The 12,194-nt window shown below is 36.0% G+C and overlaps 1 protein-coding gene across 1 annotated transcript in view; it reads right to left on the bottom strand.

The window, feature by feature from the left end:
• Positions 1–12,194, bottom strand: part of CTNNBL1 (catenin beta like 1) — a gene marked incomplete at both ends in the record, with an annotated part of 156,565 nt that overhangs the window by 73,409 nt on the left and 70,962 nt on the right. The window contains 3 exons of the mRNA XM_084246932.1: positions 5,986–6,134; positions 7,598–7,656; positions 7,895–7,967. Of these exons, the coding sequence (XP_084103058.1) occupies positions 5,986–6,134; positions 7,598–7,656; positions 7,895–7,967 (281 nt within the window). The remainder of the gene's footprint in view (positions 1–5,985; positions 6,135–7,597; positions 7,657–7,894; positions 7,968–12,194) is intronic.

Here is a 12,194-nt window from a genome sequence, read left to right as displayed (position 1 = left end):
ATTTTTTAAAAAGTAAATTTCACTAATAGAAAAGCAGTAGAAAAAAGGATTTCCAAAAGACACATAAAACAAGGAAGTCATTAGAACAAAGGGCCAAACATAACAGTCATCAGAATAAAAACAAATACTAAATTCATCTACTTAAAGACAAACTCTCATATAGGACAAAAAATACAAACAAACAAAAAACTGAAAAAGAGTCACATATAATACAAAATGACATAAAGAGCTAAAGAAAATGACAGGAGTACAATAGAGGACAGGATACAATAGAGAAATACAAAATTATAAAAGAATTCAAGACAAATTCATTACATGCTACAATGAGTGCTAATATTGACAAAATGTATGATTCAAATTTAATATGAAAATAATAAGTATTTACTTTTTTGAATAAGCATGCTAGATTATAACAAGCAAAAAATTCAAGAATAGTAAAGAAACAATTACAGTTGAGAGACTAATCCTTCTTTCAGAATTTGACAAATCAGTCCAAAGTTCAGAAAAGCTGAATATATTTACAAAATTGTTTAGGACATAATTATAGCACTTTAAGCCCTAGAAACACAAATTATATTCAAATGTTCATGGAAGATTTCAAAAACTAGCCATCTATAAGTCCACAAATAACATCTCAAATTCAGCCTATATTTTCTGTGCCTATCATAAACAACAAAACTTATCCACTTGGAAATATGTGACAAAGCTAAGCAGTTTTAAAAGAAAAATTTTAACTGTACATCTTTATTTTTAAATATGAGAATTATCTTTAAAAGCATTAACCATCCAACTCAGATATTATGAAAAGGGCAGCATAATCAATGGAAAGAAAATAGTAAAAAGGAAATAAAGGTCGTGTAAAAAGCCTAAGAGAGAAGAAACACATAAATAAAATACAAATTAAAACTAAAACCAATCCCAATCATTTCTAAAAAATCTGATTGAGGAAAAAAGCATAGAAATGTAAATATAAACATTAGGAATTTAAAAAGCATATGAAGTAGAGAAAATGAAGAAGAAAAAAATGTGAAGATGAAAAGGAATAAGAAAACAAGAACAATTTATAGTAATACATTTAAGAGTTATGGAATAACACACTTTGAGGAAAACATAAAGTATTAAGTTGTCTTAAGAAAATTTACAACACTGAGGAAAGACCTCAAACATTGAAATAAATGGAGAAATATACCATGTTCATGAATTGGAAGACTCATTATTCAAAGATGTCCATTGTCACCCAAATGATCTATAGATATAATGTAATCCCAACTGAAACCCCGGCAGGTCTTTTCTAGAAATCAACAAGAGAATTCTAAAGTTTTTATGAAAAGGTATAGGAAGTAAGGAATTAGAATAGTTAAAACAATTTTTTAAAAGACATTAAGTCAGAGGATTCATACCACAGGATTCAAAGTTGAAATATAACGTTGAAAGAATCCAGTGTGTTGTGGCAAAAAAAAAAGACAGAAACATAGCTTAATGGAGCAAAGTTGAAAGCACAGAAATAGACCTATACACATAAGATAAACTGATTTCTGACAAAAGTGTAAAGGCAATTTAATGGAACATGGCTAGTCTTTGCAATAAATGGTGCCAAGACAGGGCAAAAATATGCAAAAATAATAAAGCCAAGAAGAGTAGATCATAGACCTATAAATGTATGAACTAAAAACTAAAGGAAACGTCATTTAGGCAGTTTACATGCAATACCAAAAGCACAAATCATAAAAGTATTACAAATTAGCCTTCATCAAAGTAAAAGTTTTGCTCTTTAAAAGACATAGCTAAAAACTGAAGAGGCAGGCCACAAACTCAGGGAAAAATATTTCCAAAATATGTAGTTGATAAAGACTTATAGCTAGAAAAAGGAAAACTTACAATTCAACGACAACCCAATAAAAATTTAAAAAGTGAACAAAAGGTTAAAGTTTGACTTTAACAGAAGTTATAAGGTCAATATGCACATGAGAAGATGCTCACTGTCATCAGACATGAGGTAAATGTAAATTAAAATTATAATACACACTCACTCAAATGACTAAATTTAAAATATGACAATACCAAGTGTTGAGGAGGATATAAGCAACTGAAATTCCCATGACTTGCTAGTGGGAATATAAAATGATACTATCATTTTGGAAAAGAGCTTTATAATTTCTCATAGTAAATCTACTTTTATGATATGACCCAATCATTCCATTCCTGGGTACATAGCTAAGAGAAATGAAATTATTTATCCAAAGACTTTTAGTAGCTTTATTTTTAATAGCAAAATACTGGTTAAGTCTAATGTCCATCAACAAGTGAATAAACAGAGATACTGGGAAGTACAAATAGAATACTACTAAGTATGAAAAAAAATTACTGATACATATAAAATGAATCTCAAAAATAATCTATTGAATGAAAGTGGCTAAAGAACACATACTGTATATACCATTTTGTGCCTCGGGCTAGAGGTGGGTGGGTGGGAACAGACTGTAAATGAGACCAACGGAACTCTAGGGGGTAATGAAAAGGAATACATTTGCCCTGCCCAATATGGTAGCTATTGATTACAGTGCAACTGAGGAGCTAAAATTTAAGTTAAATAAATTTAAGTTTAAATTTAAAAAGTCTATCTTCAATGTGGTGAACAAAGGTACAGCTGTCAAAATCAAAACTGATAAATATACCTTTAAAAGGGTATATTTTATTGTATATAAATTATGCCTCAATAAAGGTGATAAGAATATTTAACTGGATAGTAAGCATATGTGTGTGCACACCGGCACATGTATGTATATAAACAACTATCTTGTTGGTGACCTTTCCTTATCAATAATTAGAAATGTGAAAAAAAAATTCAGAGGTTATAGACATGCAAAATTGACTGTTCCTCTACATAGTAACCACATTTAATTGTATTAGTTATTTATTATCAGTCTCCCTCACTAGCTATCAAGCTTCTTTTTTTTTGTCATTTATTTATTTATTTAGAGGTTAACACAAGTTTTATTTACAAGGGAAGGGGAATGAGGAAATGTACAACTCCAGGAGAAAAGAGGGAGATAAATTCTAAAATGTGTACTGCCCGAAATATTTTATTTATACTTTAATTTCCACAAAATCCCTGTAAATTTGGCATCGTTACTCCAATTTTTCAGATGAAAAACCTAAGGATCAAGAAAAAAGAAAAACCTAGGGGTCAAAGGTCACAAAGGTTAGAATAACTCACCAAATCTCTGCAACTAGTAAGTGAAGGACCTATAAATGCGAAAGACCTATAAATGTGAGTTCCAAACTCACATTTATCTTAACCTCAAAGTCCATTCTGCCATGCTATAATCTTTCCAAGTGCTAGATGGATGGCTAAATCAAAGTAAAGATTAGTATTTAGTGGCAATGGAACCTCAGAAATTATCCTGAACTTCTAGCATTACAGCTTCATGGAGCAACTTGGCAGCTCTTGCTAGGTCAGGAAGAGCAAGTGCAGTAGGAAACAAAAGAATTCCTATCAATTAAATGTTTTGTTTTCTCTTAAAAATTGGTAATCTGGGGTCTCCATGGTGGTGCAGCAGTTGAATGCCACGCTGCGAAGCTGTCCACAGCCTCTGCAGTGCCGGTTTGATTCCCCGCTGGCCAGGGAGAATCCCACATGCGCAGCCGACCTCTCCTGCATCGCCTGTTGCTCCCCTCAGCAGTGTCTTTGCTCCGTCTGCCTGCTCTGCTCCCTGCTCTGGCTTTGGTGAGTTCTCTCACTCTCCTGCACTTCTGACCTGTACCCCAGTTCTTGTATAAAATAAATAAATAAATCTTTTAAAAAAGTGGTAATCTGAAGAAGAAAAATACACAGAACAAAAAGCATCGGAAAGAGAAAAAAGGAAATGCTGAATCTGCTAATATAACTAATTAATGCAAGAGAATTAATTTAACAGTAACTTCAGCATTCAAAAATGAAAGGTTAGGAGATCCTCGAGAGGTACTGTTTCTAAGTCTGTTGGAACTCCTCTTTAATTAGGCTCCCAGAATTTCAGCATTCCGGTTTAAATAATCCATATCTTTTTATTTATTCAGCTCCCCACTGCTGCACATTGCCAAACCATATGCTACAGGAATACATCACTTCATATTTGCATTCAGCCATCCAAAGACAGTGGCAACTCAGACCTTTAGGAAGCTACGGGAAGAGCCCCTGCAGAGTGTAGTTTTAAGATTAGAAGGCCCAGGAAGCCAAATGCATCTTCTTTATATGCTATTTGCCTGAGAAGGTGGGTCATTTCAACAAAAGAACAGGTAATTAGAAGAGTAGAGGAGATAACCAAAGAAAAACTCAAGAGGGTATAGCTAGCAAAAATTAGTTAAATTTCAATGCCCATCTATGCAATAAAAACAAAAAATAAAACCTTCTTTTAAAAAACAATTCCACAAAGGAAGACTTTCAATCAATCCAAGGTCTGATATGCACTGTGCCTCTAGCCCTATACAAGCCTTGAAAGAGATGTTTCAGAAACATGTATCTTGATAACCTCAAATAGTTTTAAGCACAAACATGGTCATTGTATAATCTGTTATAATAGTAAAACACTGGCAATAACCTCTGTCAACAACAGAAGAATACAAAGTAAGCTTGTAAGAGGTCCAATATGCAGTTATTGCAAACTCTCATGAAGATTATGTTACAGCATCAGAAGCAGTATAGAAAATTACACGTGTGGCAGGCCTAAAAAATTGTTTAAAAAAACAGAAAAAACAACTACAGAATAAAAGACCAGAAGGAATATACACCCAAAGTCAGGTTGTGTGACAGAGTTGTATTTTAGCTTCTCGGAGACAAGAATCCTGGCTTCTTTGTTTTCATAAAAGTTTAGCATTTAGGTCTCACTCATAGCAGGAATATAGAAAACTTAAATAAGGGACCAGGAAAATGAATATAAGAAAGTGAAAATCAAAATCAACAAAAAACTATGAACCAGAGACACTTTTTGGGGGGTGGGGGGCGGGAGGGGAAGGATTGGGGTCAGAATGGGGCGTTTGCAATTGTATGGGGGAATATAAAAATAAAATTTAATATTAAAAAAAAAAAGTTTAGCATTTAACTTAGAGGTTTATGCTTTCACAGCATGTCTATATTCTAAATTATATTTAATATATACATATCAAATTTATATAAAGCAATTTCAAAGAAATAGTTTAAGTGTTAACTCTATGTGAGTATATATTTAAAACAGCAGATTGACTCAATTTAATAAAAAATAATTCTATAAAGATTGGAGTCTTCCAACTATGCAAACATACTCTAGTATCTCTCCATATCTACCCCTTGACCCACACTCACTCTACTTCCCACTTTCGTAGCCATATTTTTCCAAGGTTATCCATACCTCCCATTTATTTCTAACTTTAGGATTCTGTGAAATACAACAATAAGAAATCTACTCTAAATACCTTAAGGAATTAGAGCATAAAAATTAAGATATACAAGGAAGTACTACAAAGAAAAGTTTTAAAACTGTCTCATATATTTTCATATGTCCTATGCTAAGCTCATAATACATGCATGATTCATTACTGAAAATAATGTGTTACGAAAAATGTGTATAAATGAAAAACATGAATGACATCTGCTATCAATAACAAAAACACAGGCAAACATATGACAAAGATAGATATATGTGGGTTACAAGTAAATCAGGTTTTTAGAAGTCAACATAGGATAAATTCACAAGTATTTCCTAAAACCAACATACTAAGGAACAAAAAGACATTTCCCTTCAATAGAGGTATCACATTACCAATTAACACAACTATAGGGCACAAGCAGACCAAAATATACTTCTTATTTATCCACTCTAATGTTAGAAAAGACCACACACACCCCCAAAGACTTTACTGATCTCTCTCATAGGAAACTCAACAAAATAAAATACCATAGCAAAATGTTCTTGAATCTAGGCTAACAGTGAAGAGTGGTGCAAAAAGAGAGCTAGGAGATTAGATACATACCTGAGCATGAGATTCATCAGCTGAAGACCCTCGCCCTTCAGGAAGCGCTCACGATTGGAACTGAGCATTAGGCAAGAACAGAGGGAATCAAACAGATTCTCCATCATCTCCTGCTCCTCGGCTGTGCTAGGATTGTGTCTTTTAAATACCTGTCAAGCAAAGGCATCAGAAAACACAGAGCCATGAGAGAAAGTCTTCTCATCGGTTAGTACACAACAATTTCCAAATTCCATCTGCCACAACCAACAACTAAGGAAACAGAAGTTTACCAAAGGAAATTCTCATTAGTTTCCATTTGACAGAAACTGGGCTTTCGGATTCAAGTTATTAAATTAATGGCTATCAGTTAATGCAAAAAATCAGAGAACTCAACTGACTACTGGGTCCATGAGTGACTGATGGCTCCTGGGAGACAGATTTTTTAAAAACAACCATTTCCCTATGAAATATAACGAAGATACAGAAAACTCCATAAAAGACATGTAAAACTTAGTGGACAAAGTGAATACCCCTGTAAACACTATCTAGGGTCAGGAAACAACATTGCCAGCTACCCCCAAGGTCCTACACTTACTCCACTGCAACCTATTTCTTCCCCTTCTAAAAGAAGCCACACCCGAAGGACAAATGTTAGTTCACATAAGGAAGCGTTTCCGTTTAACCATCAGGGCTACTGTGTGGACTGTCTCACATAGCAGTTGTGGCTCTAAGTCATGGGAAGGGCTCAGAGAGGGGCTCTGTCTTTGCCAGGGGTATGTGGCATGTTAAGAGGGAAGCATCTTAACAGTACATGCGTACCCATACAGCCTACTACAAAATGATCAATAGTCTTGCAGGAATAGGACTAAGCACCTTCTCAGAATTGGAAACAAATTCACATTTCAAAGCTCTTATTTTTTTGGGGTGGAGGCCAAGCCACTCTTGCTGCTGGCACCAAGAGGGAAGCTGTATGCAAACTGACATCTCAGACACTCCCAACACTCTTGAGATTTTATCCAAATGATCTATTTCCAGTCCTGTTTTTGGAAGAGCACAGATGAAATTTGTTACAAGAAATCTTAACAGTATTTTTAGAATGCCAGCAGAACAACATTTCAACTGGATTTACATTTCTTACAGTGAGCAAATGGCAATTTCCAATTTCTCATTTTAGCTTCCAGTAGCACATCCTTCCCTAGCCTCCTCTGTGACCTCTATCCCACTGCATCGAAACTTGTATTCCTGAGCTTATCTGGATCCTAAATGAGTAAGACTTGTTGACAGTGACAGATTGAAAGGAAAGGAAGTGAACAATGTTGGGAGTGGGTCAACTGAAAATAATTTGGCATTCTTGGTCTAAGAACATATATAGGAAGCACACCTCTTTTGGACTGACAAATACATCAGAAAACTAAGGAAGTCCATACCAGATACACAGTGATACCTGCTCATGACAGCTAATGACAAAGAAAAGGAGGCAAACCGTGTACCTCAATGGAACCTCAAACTTGCCAACATACCCCATATGGCTTGCATCACCTGGCTTATTCCGTCTCACAATTTCCAGCTCCTCCTCCCATTTAAAGCAGGCCATGTATCTTCATGGCAGGCAGGAAGCATAAGAATTACTCACGGATAACTGCTGAAGAAGCACATCGATTCCATCCAGCTCCCCAAGCAATTCCCTGTTTTCTAAAAGAGGAAAAAAATAGAGGAAGAAAAAAAAATGAAGCTAACTGTCAGATTTTACAGCCGTCTAACACTGATACATCAGCAAACAAAATCAATACAGCTTGACAGAGTACAAAAGCTGCTCAGAGAGCGAGAGGGAGAGCAAGGGGATGCCAAAGGCAAGAGAGCTTGCTGTCATGATCTGAAACAAGCCTGGCTCCTATCCTAACAGAATATCAATACCGAGAGGGAGCCTCACCATCATTGTCCTGGAGCAATATGGCCAGCACCTCACTACAATATAGTTTGTTGGCATCGAAAGGCATCTTTGCCTGTGGGAAAATAGGAAAAATGAGAAAAACGTTAAGAGGGCTAGAATTTTTCACAGGTACTAGGATCTGAGTTAGAGAGAAAGGTAGAAGTTGCTAATGGAAAGGGCAAGTTAAGGGTTAAAAAAGTCCACCTCTACTCTCATGAGACCAGGCTCAAGTATGATACCGAAATGGCAAATGGACATGATGGCTCTCACGCTCCTAAATGCTCAGGTAGGAATTATCACCTCACCTCCTCAGTGAAGTCACCCCATTTTGAGTATAGGGACTATTAGGTACTCTGCACACAGTACATGCTGATAATATGAACTAGATGAATAACTGAAAGTTCTGAACTTTTAAGAGAGAAATCCATCCTGGAGCTTAGTTCACAAGTTACAACCATAAAATTAGACTAAATTCACTGATAGATGATCAAAGAAGTTGGAAAGAGTGCAAGTTCTTATTTAGATTAGCTGAATGTATTTATAACAAAGTAGTTCCTTTTGGATTTTTTTAATGCTTAAAATTTAATTTGAAATCATAAACCTATCTGCTAGTGTGCCATAATCTGCCTACTATTTAAAAAGGAAACCACATTAAATATGCAGAAATGTGTTAATATTTTAACACCCAAATTACTACCCACAATTCTTTCCTGCCTCATGCTCTGCTACTTTGAGTTTCAGAGAGGACACTGCTACTGCAGAGCATAACTTTCATGGCTGTGCACACGGCTGCTTCAGCAGGAGGATTCAAATATCTCACCATAACAATGCCCCTTGGATCAAGGTGCACAGAGAGCAGCAAGCCTTATCGATGTGTTTTTATTTATTGTACCTTTGATCCTTTGAATGCAAGCACATAGACAATGGCTGTTAATCAGCTGCAGCCTTACTACCTATCTAGGTTTTTGAAATGACAAATAATTCCTGTAGCTGGAAAGGACAGGGGAAGTGTTTATCTTGGAGCTAACACCTCCATCACCTTAGTGCCACTCACAGTTGTTTGGACATTGATTCTGTGCTAAGAGGAAAGAGTGGCCCCTAATGAAACAACACCCGGCATCTTTTCAGTTTTTTGTGCACAACCTCCTCATCAGACCTAAGTGTACCCCAGGGTTTCAGGAGGCTGGCAAGGTATGACCCATCTTAGGTTAAAGGTAGGTAAATTTGAAATGTTACTTGTGCTGACTGCCAGGCATATTTCCTGAGCAAGTTAGAGGCCTCAATTCAAGAAATTCAGTATAACCAAGTTTAAAAGCAATCTCTGGTGTGTTCCACTTTAAGAAAAGCAGTTTTAAAAAAAAACACACAGGTGGAAAACCAACAGTGGCACATCTCTATCAAAATCAAACATTTGATGATGAAATTACTTACTCAAATGATTTAAGTTACAAGTATTGTCATTATATTTTATATAATTTAAGCTACAACATCTTGTGAGCAGTCTTTCCTGGACCAGGATTCTTGTTTGAAACAAGATACACTTAACTGAAAAATGCCAAAAGACATGAGGACACCAGAATAATAGCTTTGCGTGGTTTCAATGTTTTTGTCCTTTACCTGGTTTTATAGACTCCCATCCGCTAGGTAAGGTGATATATATATATATATATATATATATATATATATATATATATAAAATATATATATTTAAATTCATATAAATATATAAATAAATTTTTCAACAAATATTTACTGGGCACTTGCTACATGCAAGAACAAAAATTGAACACAACAGCAAATAAAGGAGAATTAGACATGAACCTTGTCCATTATTATGACATTTAAAGATTTTATAGCGAATTAAAGTTAATTTTATCAGACCTCCCTGGTGGCTGAGGGGTTAAGTCTCAGGGCTATCACCACTATGCCTGATTTTGATCCCCTGCCAGGGAGCTAACCCACATGGTGCAGCAGACCTCTCCTGCCTCACCTGCTGCTCCCCTCAGCAGTGTACTTTCAGTAGATCCACCTGTCCTGCTCCCCACTCTGTCTCTGGTGAATCCTCTCACACCCACACCTCTGGCCTATACCCCAGTTCTTCTATGCAAAAATAAATAATACATAAAAAAAATAAATTTTAGCAAGTACTATAGTCATGTTTAAAAAAACAGGGTAAGTCAGGATCAGGCATACCTAGGTCTGACTCATACATGCATTACCTATGCAACACTAAGTCGGCAGTTCCCAAACTGTGTGCTGAGGTACCCAGGGTGCCATATGGAATTCACAGGGGCACTGCAGGATATTTTAAATTTCCAAGGAAAGCAAAGTGACAACTGACATCTGTAGAACACTGCAACAATCACTAGCTTGCAGCCCATTTTTGTTTTTTTTTATATGACATCTTTTCTTTATGAAGTTGGATTTTGGAGTTGCTCTGATAAAAGAACTATTGAAAATTAATGTGGAATAGGAATAAAGGTGGTGTTCAATCTGATTCCAAGGTTTTAGAAGTATAGTACTTAAAAGGCACACACTATTATCAAATAATTGTAGGATTTAAAAATGAAATAAAAAAACTTTTAATTCATACATGTAATTTTTTCAAATGGCTACTAAATTGTTAGGACAAAAACATGGATTAAATTGTCTGTACCCAATTATTTAATAAAGGGTACTGTTAGGTCCTTTCCGGCATAGGGGTGCTGTGAAACCAGAATTACTGTGAAATTAAGGGCACCAAAAACTGAGAATGGTGCATCCCTACCTAACCCAAATAACAAACATTTGCTGGCTTCAAGTTTTTCAAGTCTCCATAAAATGGAAATAATAAAAGATCATCTTCTGTGGCAGTTACTGGGAGAATTCAAAACAGTAATATGGATGTACCTAATATAAAACAAGAATTACAAGTATTTCTGATGACCGGAATCAAAAATATGTTACAGTCTCAGCAATTTTGGTTAACAGTTATGTGATCTTAGTCAAATTACTCTGTTCTCTAATCTGAATTCTCTTATGTTAAGTGAAAATAAATAATACTTTCCCCACGCGGTGGCTGGACTAAATAAACCAGCACATACATAACAGATGCCCAACAGCTGAGTTCCCCTCTAGTGAGAATTCCTGATTGCCCCAGGAATCACAGCTTTCCAATTTGCCCAAAGTAAATTTTTAAAAATCAAAATCATAATTTCATCACTTTCCCCTCTAAAATACACGTCCTTTGATTAAAAAGCTAGTATAGAGGGATAATCTAACAAGAAAGTAAAAAATGATTAAAACCCATAACTCCCCAGCACTGAGCTCTGAAATGCTTCAGAGCCTGAAAGGATTGCCAGATGGGAAGCAGTGTGGCCAAAGTGGGGTTTTGGAGTACCCAGGCAGCTCTCACAGGCTCTCCCACATACTGCCCATGGGGTTTGCAAGGTACTTCCTCTCTCTGGGATTCTTTTCTCATCTGTAAAATGGGGTAGCAGCCTCCACCTGAAGGGATGTTTGTGAGGATCAGAATGAATGTGCATAAAGAATCTAAAACAACACTTTGCACATAGTGATCAGTCAATACGTGACACTATACTGGATGAAGAAGACTTAGTGGTGACGGTGATGATGCTGATGCCAACAACCAAACACTTCAATCTGGTGGAAAGAAATGAAAGAAACCATGGCCAAGGTGGAATGGAAGGAAACTAATCATCTTTCATGCCTAGTTCAAAGACAAAAGTCACCAAGGAAGCTTTATTTTATTTCTGTTTACTTTTTGGCCACTGATGACTGCCTCCAAGCTTACAAAATACCAAACCACCAAATTACAAGGACATTTAGTCAAAATCAAGAGAAAGAAGAATTCATTTACCAGATATGGTCTCTTGGATTTTGCAAAGTTAACTGATGGGACTTGGAGCTTCTGGGGCTGGCTCACTTTTATCCAGGAGCCTGGCAATCCTAAATCCTTCATGTGTCACAGTAATTATGGAGTCAAACATAGGTTTCTATTCAGCATGTACTAGCCTTGAATAAAATGAAACTGCACGTTTTGGGAAGCTGCAGCTTTTTTTTTTGAAAGCACAAAACAATTATGCTACCACCTGCAGTCAGAAGCTGCAGGTTGTTTCTGCAACTCACCTCTGCTACTTGGAACACACAGGACAGATTCAGACACATCTCCAGCCCTGTACAACTGTCAAAGCACACTGTGTTCTGCAAAATCCCAATTCTGGGCCATAAGGTCAATCAGTACACATGTAGTATAACATCACTAATTCTCAACTTATCAGCTCATATGCTAAATGTTGCA

This window comes from Talpa europaea (genome assembly GCF_964194135.1).
Source record: "Talpa europaea genome assembly, chromosome: 11".
Lineage (NCBI taxonomy): Eukaryota > Metazoa > Chordata > Mammalia > Eulipotyphla > Talpidae > Talpa > Talpa europaea.
Note: the sequence above shows the minus strand (reverse complement) of the source record. Positions and strands in the feature narration are given on the sequence as shown.